This window comes from Dysidea avara, chromosome 6 (assembly GCF_963678975.1).
Source record: "Dysidea avara chromosome 6, odDysAvar1.4, whole genome shotgun sequence".
NCBI classification, from domain to species: domain Eukaryota; kingdom Metazoa; phylum Porifera; class Demospongiae; order Dictyoceratida; family Dysideidae; genus Dysidea; species Dysidea avara.
In genome coordinates, this window is record NC_089277.1 from 26,838,524 (window position 1) to 26,856,482 (window position 17,959).

General features: G+C 36.0%; 1 protein-coding gene across 3 annotated transcripts in view; it reads right to left on the reverse strand.

The window, feature by feature from the left end:
* Positions 1-8,557: 8,557 nt before the first annotated feature.
* The window catches only part of LOC136257513 (presequence protease, mitochondrial-like), a 129,047-nt gene continuing 119,645 nt past the window's right edge, over positions 8,558-17,959 (reverse strand). For 2 of the 3 annotated variants that reach the window (XM_066050732.1, XM_066050734.1), the window contains exons 23-31: positions 16,859-17,024; positions 16,357-16,457; positions 16,018-16,126; positions 15,593-15,705; positions 15,137-15,190; positions 10,561-10,629; positions 10,392-10,506; positions 9,154-9,287; positions 8,558-8,717 (exon numbers count right to left, since the gene is read on the reverse strand). In XM_066050732.1, coding sequence (XP_065906804.1) covers positions 8,615-8,717; positions 9,154-9,287; positions 10,392-10,506; positions 10,561-10,629; positions 15,137-15,190; positions 15,593-15,705; positions 16,018-16,126; positions 16,357-16,457; positions 16,859-17,024 — 964 coding nt within the window. In that variant the 3' untranslated portion in view covers positions 8,558-8,614. The remainder of the gene's footprint in view (positions 8,718-9,153; positions 9,288-10,391; positions 10,507-10,560; positions 10,630-15,136; positions 15,191-15,592; positions 15,706-16,017; positions 16,127-16,356; positions 16,458-16,858; positions 17,025-17,959) is intronic. The other variant, XM_066050733.1, reaches the window with a different exon arrangement.

Consider the following 17,959-nt stretch of genomic DNA (forward strand, 5'->3'; position numbering starts at 1 on the left):
TGTTCGGACAGCTGCCACCCACTTCCTGGAAATCCTGCAGCTTAGGTTATTGTGCCAAAAGGTAGGCTACAATAAGCAATAATTATCCTCCAACAATCAACTTTGTGTGATTAAAAGCTTAAGAGTTACAGCCAATAGTATGCTTAGTCCGATAAAATCTATGTTCGGATAAAACTATCAGTTGTCGGACTTTGATTTTTACTACCAGTAAACAATGTCCAATTTATTTCAAATTTGTATGCAATATACCTGTACTCATTAGCTATTAATGGCCAAAAAATGGTTTCGTTATCTTTAGCATAGAGGGAGTACGAGTCTCCCAATTTTTAGCGGTATTGTCGGACGCCCTCCGCTTTAATTTAGCCATGCCCACCAACAGAGTTTGTATGCTTTTGCAACAAATGCACCAGTGCTAAACCACAGAAGAAGGTAAATAAATATCTCTCAGGAGTAGAGGTGTGCTTTAAAGTTTATATTCAGGATATTTCCATTGGAACGCAGTATTTTTTGACTCCTAAATGAAGGAGATGCGCGCAAGGTGGAAAAATGAAGTTATGCAAAACCACCTTCCGACCACCTACATATGCTAGTCTTTGTGTCCTATCACAAATACTGTCACGGAAATTGAAAGGCTTTTCTTTCTCTACCTTATATGGGTGAAACAAAAAGGACGAAAATGTTGCTTTGTGCATCCATAGAAGGTAGAAAATGGAACATCTTTTCATTTCTAGGTGGTATTCGCGATTGAGGCACCAAGACTAACAAATGTGGTAAGTCAGAAAGTTGTGCCTCGTAATTTCATTTTTCCACCTAGTGTGCATCTCCTTCATTTATGAGCCAAAAATACTGCGTTCCAATAGAAATATCCTGAATATCAACTTTAAAACACACCTCTACTCTTGAAAGATATTTATTTACCTTCTTCTGTGGTTTAGCACTGGTGCATTTGTTGCAAAAAGCATGAACTCTGTTGGTGGGCATGGCTAAATTAAAGCGGAGGGCGTCCGACAATACCGCTAAAAATTGGGAGGCTCGTACTCCCTCTATGCTAAAGATAACGAAACCATTTTTTGGTCATTAATAGCTAATGAGTACAGGTATATTGCATACAAATTTGAAATAAATTGGACATTGTTTACTGGTAGTAAAAATCAAAGTCCGACATCTGATAGTTTTATCTGAGCATAGATTTTATTGGACTAAGCATACTATTGGCTGTAACTCTTAAACTTTTAATCATGCAAAGCTGATTATTGGAGGATAATTATTGCTTATTGTAGCCTACCTTTTGATACAATAACCAAAGCTGCAGGATTTCCAGGAAGTGAATGGCAGCTGTCCGAACATCATATTGTCCGATAATTGATACTTTACTCTACGCCCCCTTTCAACTCGAAGCGATAGGCTATTCCTGGTAGTGTACGAGGCCTGCACCGTTGTTGTTCAGTTGCTAAATGCCTGAAAACCTCAAGGGGAAGGTAGTCTGAGGAAAGTCACCACACCCGTATTTCAGTCCGCCGAAAAGAAACCACCTCAGAGCAAAGTTCACATGTGCAGAAGTTTAATACAGACTTCATTTCACTGTTACTTCTTACGTAAAATTAAAGCTGCCTTTACCGTTATTAAACGATTTTGCTCACGTGGGTGCGTACGGACAAACATAGATAGGTATATAGATACAAAAAAATCTTTTGAACACCAAACCATACAATACAATACATATCACAGGGACTTTTCTATATAATAAGGAAACTTAATTGGAGAGTATCAATTAAGAAAATGATTATGCAACCGTTAATGGTCTGAAAAGTTTCTATAGTCCAGTAGGTTTTTATTGTGACAATTCTATGCTTTGATCAGAAGACTGCAAAGAATGTAGATTATTTAGTAGAGTCTTCATTTAACCTGTATGGCTGCATGATCAGTGTCTACTGACTGTTTTATTATAGTAATATACAGCAAACAATGGGAACACTGCAACACAGACTACACAAATTAGCAAGTACTGTAACAAACACAGCACCAATTAAATAATTACTATTATTATTATGGTGGGCCAGGAAATACTCAAAGCATAAAATATTATCATAGTTGTGTTGCTCAATTTCCATCACTTTTGGCTTTATTCAGCTGCATATATACATGGACAGCTGGCAACAACATTACAACCATGTATATAAAAGGCACTGCTAATTATAAAGAAGTTTCACTGCAAGTAATTGGGCTTCTAAAATCAATACAACATTTAATTTAAGAAGAAAATTTCTTTGACTTAAAATCACCATCAACAACACCAATAGTGTCAAGTATTAGATGAATGGTGGTAGTTCTTGTGGAATTCTTTCAAGTATATACATACAAAACAGCACAGCATACTATAATCTATAATATCCATACACAATGTACTGTAACAGTGGAGAGTCAAATTACGATTATTATAATTACTATAATATGTAAATGTCAAAATAACTATTCTATTAGAGTATTTTGTTCTCAAGTGTATGCTTTATTAAAGTACACAGAAAAACATGTATACAGTAATGGTGCATGTGAGTTAGCTACCTGGTACACACATAACAAGTTAGCATAATTATTATATTACATGTACAGTTCTAGAAAATTTGCTGACTGGTTTACAACCACTTTTCTAGATTATAGGAAAAAAGACCTATAGAAATAATAGTTATACGGGCACAATGTGGAGTCTATGAAATTTATAAACCCGAAGGCCCGGGCTGTAGCGCACGAGCGAAGCAAGGTCGCTACTAAGGGCCTGAGGTAGGCACCAGCCGATTATGCCGGAATAATTTATTATTATTATTATTGATTGTTGTGCAGACCTCAAAAGAGTATGGTGCGCAAAAAAGGGTACAATTGCTACTGTCAATTACAAAGGAAAAACAAACTTATATAATTATACAATATTTACTATACACAAGACCATATATACACATTGATAAATTATTAAACAGTTACTAGTCCAGCTAGGCTGTGCTTGAATTGGTCAATCTCTGTTAAATCAATCACGTGTTGGGGTAAGGAATTCCAAATATTGATTGCAGAGGGGAAAAAAGAAAATTTATAACAGTCAATTCTAGTCATTGGGGTTAAAAATCTCTTATCATGGCCTCTGGTGTGATGTAGGTTAGGATTAGAAAAAAGGAAATCATCAGCATTAATATCGATTTGGTGGGATATAATTTTAAATAACATTGTAGCCTTCTGTTCATTCCTGCATCTGGCTAAGGTAGGCCAATTAAGGTTAGATAACATTTCAGTGACGCTGGAATATCTAGAATTTAAAGCATAATAGGTGACCAAAACCATCAAGCATAATGCCAGCATCGATGGCGGATCCAGGATGGGGCATTTGGGGCAAATTCCCTCCCCCCCCTCCCCTTCAAGAAATTGCATACAAGATCGAGATACTCTAATAGAGCAGTCAATTACTCTAATAAAGCAGTCACAATGTTCACGAGGCAGTGCAGCTTACTTATGAAGCTATAAATTTGTCTTTGCTGATGATACAAAGTGCTTTATGAAAATAAAGTCTGAGTTGGACATCCATAGATTTCAAGAAGATTTGTCATCAGTTTCTCATTGGAGTAATAACAATAACCTTGCCTTCAGTGTTCCAAAATTTATATTTTTACGTTATCACAACATATTTAATTCATTTTATACCATCAATGGAAATACCATTCCTTGCTCTGATAGCTGTAAAGATCTTGGTATCTATTTCTCTGATAGTTTATCATGGAGATTACACTATCGAGACATTACTTCTAAAGCTTATAAATCTTTTGGATTACTTCGCCGCATATTTAAGGAAAGTTACTGTTTGGAGACTAGGAAGAATCTGTATGTCTCAATGATTAGATCTACTTTAATGTATTGTTCTTGCTTGTGGAAGCCATATTTACTATCTGATATTGAACTGTTAGAAAGAGTACAAAGGAGGGCAACCAAATATATTTTTAATGACTACACCAGTAACTACAAAGAAAGGCTTTTGAGACTGAAACTTCTTCCACTGATGTATATTTACGATTTAGCTGACATCATGTTTTTTATAAAATCAGTAAAATTTCCATCTGAAAAGTTCAACATATGTGACCGGATTTGTGAAAAGGTACCTTTTTCACACACAAAAGTTGACCCATTTTGTGCACTTTAAAGCTTCATAACTTTTTCATCATGGCATATAATTGCTTGAACTTTTCAATACATGTAGCTACAGTATCTGACTACATTTTGATACTAATAGCAAGTTAATCAGTATAAGGAGTCAAGTGTTACATCATTTTGTTTGCTGGTATGTCAAATGTGTGGAAAAGGTACCTTTTCGCAAATCCGGTTACATATTAAACTTTGTAGAATTTATCTCTGGACCCACAAGATCAGCAGGTTACAAACTTAGACACATGATAGCATCTAAAAACAGTGTAATGAATTCCTACTTCTACCGTATACCCAGATTGTGGAACAGCTTACCATTAATTGACTTATCCCAAACCCTCCTAACTATCAAATTCAAACTCAAGAATTATTTTTGGAATCATTTTGTTAACAATTTTGACAGTAATAACCTATGTACTTTTTATTTCCGTTGCCCCTGTTCCAAATGTTTAAACATTCCAGCTCCTACAAACTATTTTATTCTTTAACTTGTACTCTTTATAGCTACCCCTTGTAATTATTATTTGTAGTTATATAGCTTATTGTAATTTGTAAGTAATTAATTATGGCTACCAGTGCAAGACACTGGTAGACCTTCAGTTCTGTAATTTAATTGTTATAAGCTCTTAAATATTGTTTAATTTTGTTTATTGATCTGTACAGTTCTGTAAAGCATTAATAATAATAATAATAATAATAATAATAATAATAATAAATAGGATGTTATTTTACATAACATACATATTCGGTAAAGGATAGCTAGCTATTATTGTTGTGACCTTTTTTTTTCTTTTTTTTTTGCTCTTCAATTTTTTTCAGCAAGGTGCCCCCCCTCCCCCCCTCTTTCCAGACTCTGGATCCACCCCTGCATGAGCATAATAGGACGATATTCGAAAATTTTATTAAAATGCGCAAGCAAATATTCACTGCCGATAGTCTTATTAGTGCATTTCATATTTAAAAATACGTAATATAACTTATTAAACCATTTCTTTGTTGGTTATTCACACTTTGCAGAAATAAGATCGAGATACTCTAATAGAGCAGTCACTTACTCTAATACAGCAGTCACTTACTCTAATACAGCAGTCAGGAAAGGCTGATATACTCTAATAAAACAGTCATGCAATTCTAGAGCATAATCTTGATTTTGAAAGCATAATTTTGAGCATAATAGGCTTAATTTTGAGCAATGCTCTAAAGCATAATAGGTAAAATTTTGGGCATAATAGGCCGGAGCCTAGCCTGAGGGTTTATAAATTTTATAGACTCCACATTTCATTGTGCCCGTATAACTGTTTTAGACTCTATTAGACTATTTTACATTAGACTCAGATTACTTACCTCATCCACGGTTGTTTCTGCTGTAGGCTCGGCAAAAGCGGCTGGTTTTCTTGCGATAATACTAGCGCCATGGCAACTATGCGTTCTCACGTGACAAAATAATAGCGCTCGTTAAATCACTGCTCGTGAACAATGCATGGCGATTGGATAAACCTAGATTTTGAGCATATGTTATATTGTACCTGAAGACGTGGAGTATCTTAGAAAACAAGGTGGAGTATATGAGATTTATTACCCACCCAAAACAGCCTAGCTAAATAGAGTCTAAATTTTTTTAACTTTTCAGTAAAAGTCAGTAGAATTCCATAGGTAATTACAGTGGAACCTCGATTATCCAAACTAATTGTGGGAAAGAGTGTTAATATAATCGAATAGATGTAAAATTGAACACCCATACATTTTATATACAGAGCTTTGCTCAACTACACTAATAAAGCATACACTTGTTGACAAAATACCCTAATTGAGCAGTCAATTTGTGTTCTGCTAATCAAGAGTTTGGTTAATCGGTGTTTGGATAATTGAGGTTCCACTGTATAATAAATTACATACATTAAGAAATTAGACTTGTTTAATTTTTTTATAACTTTGTGAAACAATCGAGTATTGACTTTAAATGAATAGCTGGGAAGTTGTGGAATTCTTTGATTAGCATAACTAAAATTCAATATCTAATTAAGTGCTATTTCTTATGTCCCCTCATATATTCAGTGGCAGATCAGGGGGGATGGGGTTACATCTCCAGCACCATTCCATGGGGCTCAATGGCAGATCCAGGATGGGGCAAATGCCCCCCTCCCCAACCTTACATTGCTTTTCCTCTGTGGAAGAGCCACACTCCTTATATTGATTGGCTTGCTCTTTTAATCAAAAGACAGCCAAATACTGCAGCTTTACGTATGGGTGACTATAATTATGTAATGATCAAAAAGTTACGAAGTTGTAAAGTTCAGAAAAATAGGTCAAATTTTGTGTGCGAAAAAGGTATCTTTTTGCAAATCCTGTCACGTATACAGAGTGATCATTGTTGTTTTAAAAATACAGCAAATTACAAGAGATTCAGCTCTTCCCAACTTAGCCTGTTTGTGCCCCTCCCCTCGCCAGCTCTTGGATCTACCCCTGTAGTATTATTATTTAATAGTATACTGTGGTATAAGTAATACAGGGGCGGATCCAGAGTTTGGGAAGAGGGGGGGCACCTTGCTGAAAAAAGTTGAAGAGCAAAAAAAAAAAAAAAAAAAAAAAAGGGCACAACAATAATAGCTAGTTATCCTTTACCAAATATATTCTATCACGTATGTTATGTAAAATAAAATGCTTATTTATAGCTTCATAGGTAAGCTACACTGCCTCATGATTATTGTGACTGCTTTATTAGAATAATTGACTGCTCTATTAGAGTATCTCGATCTTGTATGTAATTTCTTGAAGGGGGGGGGGGGGGGGCATTTGCCCCAAATGCCCCATCCTGGATCCGCCATTGTAATACATCACTCTAGTATACTCACCTAATAGGTGAAGGAAGATATACCAGAATTAACCACGTTACTTTTATACAGAGGTTTGCAAACATCGATTGTGGATTTAAATTGTAGGCACAAAAATGAAATGATTGTGGGTTTCACTGGTTGTAGTAATACCATTTTAAACCAAATAAACACTGTGGAGGAATAAAGTAACCTAAGGTGCTAAATAAACACTTAGACATATAGCATATAGGTTGGGAATGTTTGAGGCATCTTTTTGTGCAGTTGAAATGTACTCTGTAGAAAAGCAATCCTTACATTTCAAAAATGACTATTTAGTGAAGCTTAGTAACTGAACTATGCAATGCTGACTCACTCAATTCCTTTTGCTTCACAACAATGCCCCTAACTAAACCAACACATGTTTAACTCAAACCCACAATGCAAAATTTTAAGCAGCTCTAATTCAAACTCACAATGCAAAACTTTAAGAAGCTTTATATTAATAATCAAGGGAACTGATTCTTTGTAGCTGCCTCAGCAGTTGTGGTCAGGGTTATACCGTAATTTGCTTTTTTCGTTTTCACATGCAAAATTTGTATGAAAATTTCTTGCACAGAAATTTTTATAAAATATCAACCTACTCTAATAGTGCAGTCATTATGTAAATCATATTATGTAAATATTTTTACATGAAATGAAAATAAAGCGAATTATGGTATCATGATATTGCCCTACCCCGTCACAGGGTGATATGTGATATATAACCCTGTGTCAAAGTGGTATATATATATATATGTCCTGCTAGGAATTTTATTACTTTATATTTAACAAATTTAAAAAATGCACTTTGGTCCTCTGATGTGATTGTTACAGTAGCTATAAAATAATATGACAATTGATTTTAGGCTAGAACTGAATTCATGACTGTCACTAATCCCTACATGCATACTTTTCATTAAAAAGTCCTGAAACAGATTTAAAAATATCTTTAGTGTCTGGGGATGTGCCTTCAGACTCCCTGAATGATATAGCTACCCTTGTCATGGTACACCCTTCCTTGGATCCACCCCCGCTATGTAATAAAACAAAGTGACATTGACGTGAGTATTACTCTTGTCAATATCATTATATACACAGCATATTATCAAGAGTTAATAATAGTGGAGGGAGAGTGTCTAACACTGCATAGGCCTGTAAAAAATGATCCTGAGAAATTCAAAGGGATTCTTTCTGTAAAACTCTGTAATTTGTAGTATTCTCCATAGGTGAAGATTGTTTCAATCATCACATTTCTTTGTTCTCTCAGTGTGCAATCATCACATTACCTTGTTCTGCCTGTGTGAACATTTTACACATCTGAAGGAATCCCTTTGAATTTCTCAGGATCATTTTTTACAGGCCTATGCAGTGTTAGACACTCTCCCTCCACTATTATTAACTCTTGATATTATGGATTCCTGAAGTTCTTAGTACAGCAAATTTGCTGACTGTACACCTGCTACAGTGGTCCAAGGCATGTTATTTTAACTAAACAGAGCTATGCAGTACATTTACACTTGTAAGTATAAATTGCATCATAATTATTAATACACCACAAAGCTGGTAAAGAAACACTATCACTCCTAGTTACTATTGTGAATAGTCCATCCATTTTCAGTGATGAGGTTGTTGTTCTCTGGACCAATTATTGCTGAAGACATTGAATCTTTACTATCACCGAGGTATCTACATAGCACACACAACTAGTATAAAATGGTACCAGTATTTTGTCATGTACAACATTTTATATACATATCACATAATGATTAGATGCACACATAACAAATTGTACATAAAGTACAAAAAAAAGTGAAGTCCACACAAAAACAGCCAAGCTGTGAAAAAATGGTGTGGCCTTTAAAAGCTTGGGTGAAAAAAGTTTTGAAATCAAAGGTGGCAGCCATGAAATGGCTGCAATGATGTTAATGCTAAAAAAATTTAATAACAGTTGTGTGTGTATTGTTAGAATTTATTAGCATTAACATCATTGCAACCATTTCTTGGCCGCCACCTTTGATTTCACAACTTTTTTTCACCCAAGTATTTAAAGGCCCCATTTTTTCACAGCTTGGCTGTTTTTGTGTGGATTGTACATATATTATAAAGAAGCATGACAACCGACCTTGCTGCAACTTCCATCACAGATTTTTTGGTTACAGCAAACATTTGATCACGGTGCTGTTGTCGTAGTTCATCTGATATTCCTTGTAAAAACAATGTTAAACCCTTGTTACCAGGACTGACTGGGGAATCAACCTGGTATTTAACAAACAGTACGACTTAAACAGAAACACGTATTAATGATAAATATGTACTCCATCATTTCACCTTTATGTCAATACATAGAATAGTTCTCTATGTACCGTATATGACCGTATTAAGCCGGGCTCAAATACACGCAGGGGCTCAAATATACGCCGGGTACAGCTAGGGGACTGTCATAATAAACGCCGGGGCTCATTTAAATGCCAGGGTGCTAATGATATGCACTGAAAGGGGTTCTAAACTCGTGTCAGCTGCTAACTATACAGTGATGTCTCGTCACCAGTGTTATGATGTCTTGTCTTGTTCGACTATGCGTTCTCTTCTGGTGATGGCCATAGCGTATTTATCGTGGTCATTGTCATCTTTCCGCCCGACTTCCAATGTTTCACCCAGCAGAGGAGTCCAAATGGGTTTATGGACGTGATGGGCTATGGATTTTGTATTCCGTAGGTACTTGTACTGGCACCTGTCATTCTCAACGAGTGGCTAGTAAGAAATAAACGCCCGGGTCCAAATTAACGCCGGTCTTGTTTAAACGCCGGGTCAAAAATGATTTATAGGAAATAAACGTCCGGGCTTCTATACGGTCATATACGGTATGTATATACATACAGTATGCACCAGTTGAAGCTTTGACTACTATAGTACTGTCAAAAAGATAAATAGTAACATTAGGAAGGGGCAAACTTTGTAAGTAAAGGTGCAAGCGGTAGGTACAAATATTAAATTAAATTTATAGCAAACTATGTAAAATTTTGAAAGAATAATTTTTTACCAGATTCACAAAAATTAGTCCTTAATAAGCAAACTTCATGCACTGACCCTTACGTAGCTTTCAAAATATTTTTGTGGAAATTTTATTACGCCTATAGCTAAACTACCATATTTACTTGGTTGCTTTTATTATCTTAGTTCAAAACATTGACGCAGCGACTATTCAAACTTGACACTTTTCATTGTTTGAAAACGTTTAAGCCTTTACTTTCAAAATTGTTTGTGGCATCACTCAAATGTGCTACTATTGAAGGTGTGGTATCTAACCAAGTTAATACGATATGTTTTCTTTAAAAAAAATAGCAATGTCAGGACACACACCTGAGAGAAGACTCCCAGCTTAGCTTCATCAACATCTTGATCACTGAAGTTACCATTGATGGCCCAGTCTATACAGTTCTCAAATGACTTGAATGTTTCCACAGAATTAGGGTCCCTAGAAACACAATTACTTGTAGCAAGTCAAATCAATTTTAGCTTGAAGTCATACCGATAAGAGAAGAATGAAAACACGCCAGCTGAACTTTTAGCTCCTGCACCATATGCACCACCTTTTTCCCTAAAAGAAGAGGAAACAAGTAAAATAAAATAAACAGGATAACATACAAATACACTTGTAAGCATGTACTGTACGTGTTTACATAGTAAAGAGTCAGAAATACTACTATACACACATTGCATACACGGAGTTATAGCTGTTGAGTGGTAGTGGTAGCTATTATATTTAAGTGGTGGTTAGTACCAACCAAAAAAGCCACTGAAGATCAAGATACTCTAATAGAACAATCACCGTATAATGAAATACCGTATGACAACAAATATTGGCGAAGCTAATATTTGGCGATTTGCTATAAAATTGTAGTTGGCGAAATTTTAATTTGGCGAAATGCTCTCACTGAAAAATTGGCGAATGACGTAAGTACGATGCTGTACTGGCTCGTTTTGACGCCATGTTGTACTGCTCCAATTTCTTTCGTAGCCGCACCCACTTGCAGGATTATTTGCTGTCTGTAGGCATACTCGCCCATTTATCAATGGATGCACACGAATTCATGTCTGCTGCTGTCTGCAAGCTTACATGGGGCCACGCCCACTAATCGAGTATGATTTTTAGTCTAGTCAGTAAGCCACACCCATTTGCATGCGTGGAAACACGTTAATTTACCAGTTTCAGCAGTATCCACGAAGGTTTGTAAAAAGACCTACTTCAACAACTGCTTGGCCCAAGGTTTGTTTAATGTGTTTGTTTATGTGAAAAAAAAATCATCAACGAGTTTAAAAAAAATATATATATATATATTGACGAAATTTAAATTTGGCGGATTAGTGACGAATCGCCAATTCGCCAAATTTAGTTCACCGCCAAATTTAATTGATATACGGTATTCTAATAGAATGTTCAAAGGTGTATTAAGATTCTAATAAAACAGTCAGAATCTACACTTTCTTAAGAGCGCTGTTGGAGCATAATCATACAGAATGGTAGTACTGGACTTGGTTATACCTAACCAATACTGCCAAGGCACCAGGATGGTATTGTGAAGCTGGTTTTTGGTGATTTTTTGGCCAAAAAGACCCAAACCTCTGTGATCCTAACAGGCATACCCAATAGATTGTTACAAAATTTAAAAAAAAAATAATTCAATGGAATTTTCTACTGCCTGCCTGCCTGCCTGCCTGCTTCCCTCCCTATTGTCTTCAGACAAGCATAATTTGATAACAGCTAAGGTTACGGGCTTGATTTTTTTACTATTTGACATCACTTCTTCCTGAGATGTGCCTTTTGGCATACTGCAGTACATAAAATACATGCATCATGGACTTACTTATGTCCTCCTTTGTGTCCCATTTCCTCTAGCTGACAACCCAAGGTGCTGATTCTAGAGCTGAGCGATATTTCAGTACTCACGATCAAAAAATCATTATTGTGTTACGATAATCGCAGTTTACTATCGCGACATTGCTGTAAGATTACTAGAACATTGTTGCCAAGTTTATTTAACAGTTTTGTAACTCTTTAGGCTTGCTTATTCATGAAATGTTTAGTTGCAAGGCTATGACAAGCTTGAGGGAACCAACACTTCAGAAAGAGCGTACAAGATTTCCAGATTTCTACTGTGATTTCTGATTTCTAGGCTGATTTATAGTTTACAGAAAATTTACAGAGAAACACGGAGGTTAGAGGCTTGATTTCTGATTTCTGCTGCTGGGAGCGTACGAAATTTCATGAAGTGTTGGATCCTCGAACAAGCTGTGTAGATTTACCGCCTGCCCACGCAATTAGTCAATTGCTTTGAAAGAGTCCAGAATTCCACTAAAAAGGCTGCTTGAGAAGCTGGCTTAGCTGTTTTACAACTACTTGGCTTGCTTTATCATGGACAAGTTTGGCTGCAAGGGTGTAATAAAACTTGAAGAAATATTGGCTGTCCCAAAAGTAATTACCTAATTAATGCACTTGGAAGAAAACAGTAATCTATAATGGTGTTAATTTTCTACTATTGCTCAGCACTAGCCGATTCATAGTGGCACAATGCATGGCTTCCCTACGTTTGTAAATGGGAATCGTCCATACTTTCCGTGGTGACTGGAATGATTGCAGAGGCACTTTTGATGCTGTTTATTGTTTGTAATACTGTGGTAATTAAAGGATTAATGCTGTTTAATGGATTGAAAACAAAGCGTATTGAACACTTCACTTTTGAGTTAGTAATTGATAGTTGAGGCACCCGAATCGTCTGTATTTTTCATGGTGACTGGATTGATTGCAGAGGTGCTTCTCCTACTGTTCTTTGTTTATAGCTCTGTGTAACAGGCTGAACATAGGTGAAAGTGAAGCGTAATGACCACTACACTTTTGAGTAGTGTTGTGAACTGGTATGGAAAAACTGGTTATTAACTGGTATCGTCTATATAGGTCAAGCCGATTATTGGTTAAGGAGCCTTTAAACTGGTTTTGCCCACCCTCTTGGTAAACCATAAATTAACCCTGACAAGTGTTAACATTATAACATAACCTCAAAGCATGTGATTGTAATAACTGTTATTGTAAGGCAGGATGTTGGTGGTCACTTTGGTATCACCCAAAGGCTTCCAACAGGTATGTTGAGCACTGTTGTGTCTGCTTATATAGACAATAAATCAATATCCAATTATTCAACTTCCAATGCCATATCAGAAATTTTTGAGGGACGAAACTGTTGTGAATTTCACGAGTAATGATGCTTTTGTGAAAATATAATCGTGAAATGTTTCAGGTTTATACACATTACCAAATCTGTTTTCTATACTTTCGTGAATTTAAATTGGATTTTGCAACATTTCGCAAAAAAAAATTATCCATCAAAAAATTTCCATTATACGGTAACCAGTTTTAGTAAATTCTGCAGGTTCACAGCACTACTGTCAAGTCAGTAATTTAATACTGGGGCGCGTGTTCAGATGAAAACTTTGACTCTGGTACCATCTATATATTCTTGATGTGGATGCATAGGTTTACCAGTCATAACAATTTTACAAAAAAGGTAAACAAACAACTCAAAACAAGTATAACGAAAAAGTAGCAATTTTAGGGATCACAGAAAAAAGTAGGGAAACAAGGGAGGTTGCCCACACCTGCAGATATACTAGTGAACATTTAATCCCTAATTCAGTCTTGGGTATACACCGAATTAGAGATTAAATGATTACTAGTATATTTGTAGGTATAGGTGACCTCCTTGTTTCCCAACCTTTTTTTTCTATGATCCCTAATCAAACTTAAAATTCCTAATTTTCCTTACCAAACGGTACGGTCGTACCGTTTAAATAGGAATCCAGGTAAAATTTTCGCGCGCCGCCAAAAATTCCACCTTTAAAAATCATTCTACAGATATCTTATGACCTTTACGGAATAGTACTAGTCCATATAGTACATAAAACTGCATTAAATACAACAAAACGCTTACAGGTGGCCGGATATAAATAAAAAAAAAAATCGCCAAAACTCGAATTTTAGCCTCACTGCCTCACTCACTGACCACAGTAGCAAGCCTAGAGTCCAAACAAAAGCAGCGCACGGCCACCATTTTACGCAACAATAACAAACTCACCAGTGGGATGTGCTTTTTGGGGTTCCGACGAGTGTGTGCCCTCTGCGCCTTGTCTTTTCTTTTATCTTCAATCAGGCTGCTTGTCTTCTTCTTCATCCAATGAAACCATATCAAGGCGTTAATTTTCCGTATCAACACTTTCTTTAAACAGCATAATAGACACCACAAGATTATATAAGACACTTAGACTACGCTACTGTACTGTACGGAGGAATAGATTATATTCCTTACTGATATAATCTACGACGGCGGGTACTGTACAGAGGTACTGGTACTAGATAGCTTCACGATAGGTCACAAGATCATGCCCATTCTTCATTCTGCGCATTATTGATCTATCAATTGAAACCACGATGACACACCTTTTTTACACTAGCTGTATTTCAGTGACCACACACCTTCAATTTGGAAGGCTGACTCGTCATACTCTATAATCGATCAAAACCACGCCCCCTTTTTTGGCAAGCGCACATTTTGCAAGCTGTCTCGAGATACTCTAATACAGCAGTCACCCTAATAGAACAGTCACATGCTATAGCTAGCTGTATGCCTTAACAAAAAACTAAACAAACCAGAATATTAAAAATTATAAATTTAAAAATAAAGTAGGAATCCAAACGATAAAAAGTAGTGAAACAAGAGAAGAACGATGTTAGCTATTACAGCATAGCTCGGTGGGAAATTCATACTTTGGCATTGAACACAAATTTATGTCATGCCAAAGTAGGGATTTCCCACCGAGCTATGCTGTAATAGCTACCATTGTTCTTCTCTTGTTTCACTACTTTTTATCGTTTGGATTCCTACTTTATTTTTAAATTTATAATTTTTAATATACTAGTACTTGTAGGGAATAGGAGTATTGCTCAAAAATATAATAGGTACTGTAGTTTTAACTATTGTCTGCTATAACACAATTAAATTACAGATGTGTTCACCATTTCACCTCTTCTAAGGTTCTTACACTACACACTGTACCTGATTTCTTTGATGAGATATTTGTTTGTCATCAGTCTTGCTAAAATACTCAAACTATAAAATGAAAGATATCAGTGAGCATTAAATACAACAAATATGTACTTATGTAATTAGATATGGAAGACAGTGTTACTCTGTACTAACAACACAAAGAAAAAGCAATGAACTAAAAGTGAAATCTTATATAGTGTGTGTACTGTATAGTAGAACACTTTGGAAGTACAAAACATTGAAGAATTTGGCAAATTGTCCCCTAATTCATCAAACATTCCCCTCCAAAGTACATGTCCAGTTATCGTCGTCTATATGCAATGTGTAGTGACAAGTGATGAAGTATGACCATTCACCAAAATTTTTTCGCCAATCAGATTTTGCCAAAGTTCCTTATTGCCAAAGTTTCCTACCATTCAGTAGTGTGATATGTTGATCTACTGACCATAAATGATGTGTAACTACCTGGCATGATCATGATGTGTGTAGTGAACACTTTTTACTGAAGAACTACAATAGTTTACTGGGAATGGAAGTTGATAGTGACACTTGTGACTGGTAGGGATGAAGTTCTCATTCTAATAAGAAAAATTCACATGTCTTGATTATTAGATATATGGCATTTTAATATGGTTTATCATTAGAAAGTTAAAACACCTAACAGAACATTCAGTACAATACATTTCAATAGAGTGACTTGTTAACATGTAAAAAACAACAATAGATATGTGACTGAATTTGAGAAAACAAGACTTCCACACACATCCACTATTATGATTTTGAAGCAATGTAGGAGTAAAGTGTGTTGTGTGTGGAAGCATTATTTTGTCAAATTCGGTCACATATTCTGATATAACATCCAATAACACTCTAATAGAACAATCATTCACCTCAACATAAGATGGTAGACAGTCCATCCCACCAGTGACAGAGGACAGGAAGCCATCCATTGCATTTGTGGCTACCTCAATACCATCAGCAGTAGCATTGAGAGCACATCTAGAAGAATGACAGTTGTGTTTGTGAATTTTGTCATACTAACTAAATGTTTACAACAGATGTGTGTAGCTCATGAAGAATACCGAATAAAAATATTTTATAAAGTGGATGGATGTAAGTAAATTTTGCTTGTTCTAGACAATGGCTATGGCCTACTGAGTAAGGCAACAGCCATATAACATACAAATTTCTTTACATAAAAGAAATTCCCTTTAGTACAGTATTAGTACCTGAACTGAGTGTCCACAAGTACATGAGCTGCAATTGATGTCATTTTAGCACAGACATCACTCCAGTCTTCTTTCTCTGAAAGATCTTTCAAAAATTTCACCTGAACAGACAGTCATTTACACGAAAGAGTACATCAAGTTAAACACATGCTATACTGTCAGTAATGTACCACTAAATTACATGCACTCAACTGGACCACTGAAAACAGATATAACTGTATTAATCCTTTAGTGCTAGCCTGTGTTACAAATGTATTGTTTGTGTGAGTGCCAGGAGAGTGTCTATCACAATTGTTAAGATGTATACATGTAGATGTGATGTATGGTACAAGCCAAATGGAGGAGAATACAATTAAATTTATCCTTTATACTAATGAGAACAAAAACACACATTCTATAAAATGTTGTGCATTAGGCGAGCCCTGCAATCAATGTATGCACTGAATGTATGTATTTACAATCTGTAAATTAATCTTACACTCAAAGTGTTACTATATGATACCTGTTGCATTCCACTGAACATTTCACCCAACACACTGGTAGGTGTTAGGGGACTAGATGATGAACTTATTGCAAATCTGTGACCATTATCAGCCACACTAAGAGCCATGTTGTTGGCTGTCATCTTAACAAGTGTTTGTAGTCTCTCCAAGTCTTGTAGGTCTGGACTATAACATAGATAAGTAGTTGGTGCATATGTGATTTGTTAAATGTATGTGCGTCCGTGTGTGCGTGTGCGTGCATGCATGCGCGTGAGTGTGGACGTGTGTGTGTGTGTGCGTGCGTGCGTGCGTGCGTGTGTGTGTGAACACCAAGAGTTTACAATACTACTATTGTTCTTAAATTAACACTATGAAACAGAATACACAAAGGCACACAGTAGTGTGTTATGCAGCCAAGAAAGCCGGCGTGCAACACTGTGAGTATAACAACAGGAACAAAGACAACAGCATTTTCATGTATGAATAGCTCCATGGTCCCTTTATCAAAGCACATCATTTTTTTTTTTGTATTATAGCTGTTTGGTAGGCCACACAGCATATTTGATTAAATTTGCACCAGCTATTTGTGAGATGTGGGTGTTCAAAGTTTCGATTTAATTTCTTTGCTTTTCTAAGTCATGGAGAGTGGGCAGGGGGAGCTTTGTTATATTTTTGCATACATTGATTTGAACCAGGGAGGGACCTCCATACCTAACACCCACATCCGTGACCACTGAACCGCTTATATTTTGGCTGATTACCTCACTTAATTGTTCTGCTTTATAAATGAAAATTCTAATTTAAATAATAACTTCATAGATCTACCAATAGTACTAAAACGTTCTATGTATATTCTACTAGAAGTCCTTTAAACATGTGAACTCTATTAGAGTATTACAATAATATTAACATTGCACTAAAATTTGCACCAAAACACATTTAATTCTGCCTTTACTAATCATCATTGTGTCTGTATAGATAAGAAGAAATGTGAGTAAAACCAAACCTCAAAGTCAGTCACAGGCTGGCTTTGGGGCCTTATAAAGTACAAAAAGGAAGTGAAATACACACAAAAACAGCTAAGCTATGCAACATGATGTGAGCCTGGGTGAAAAAAGTTG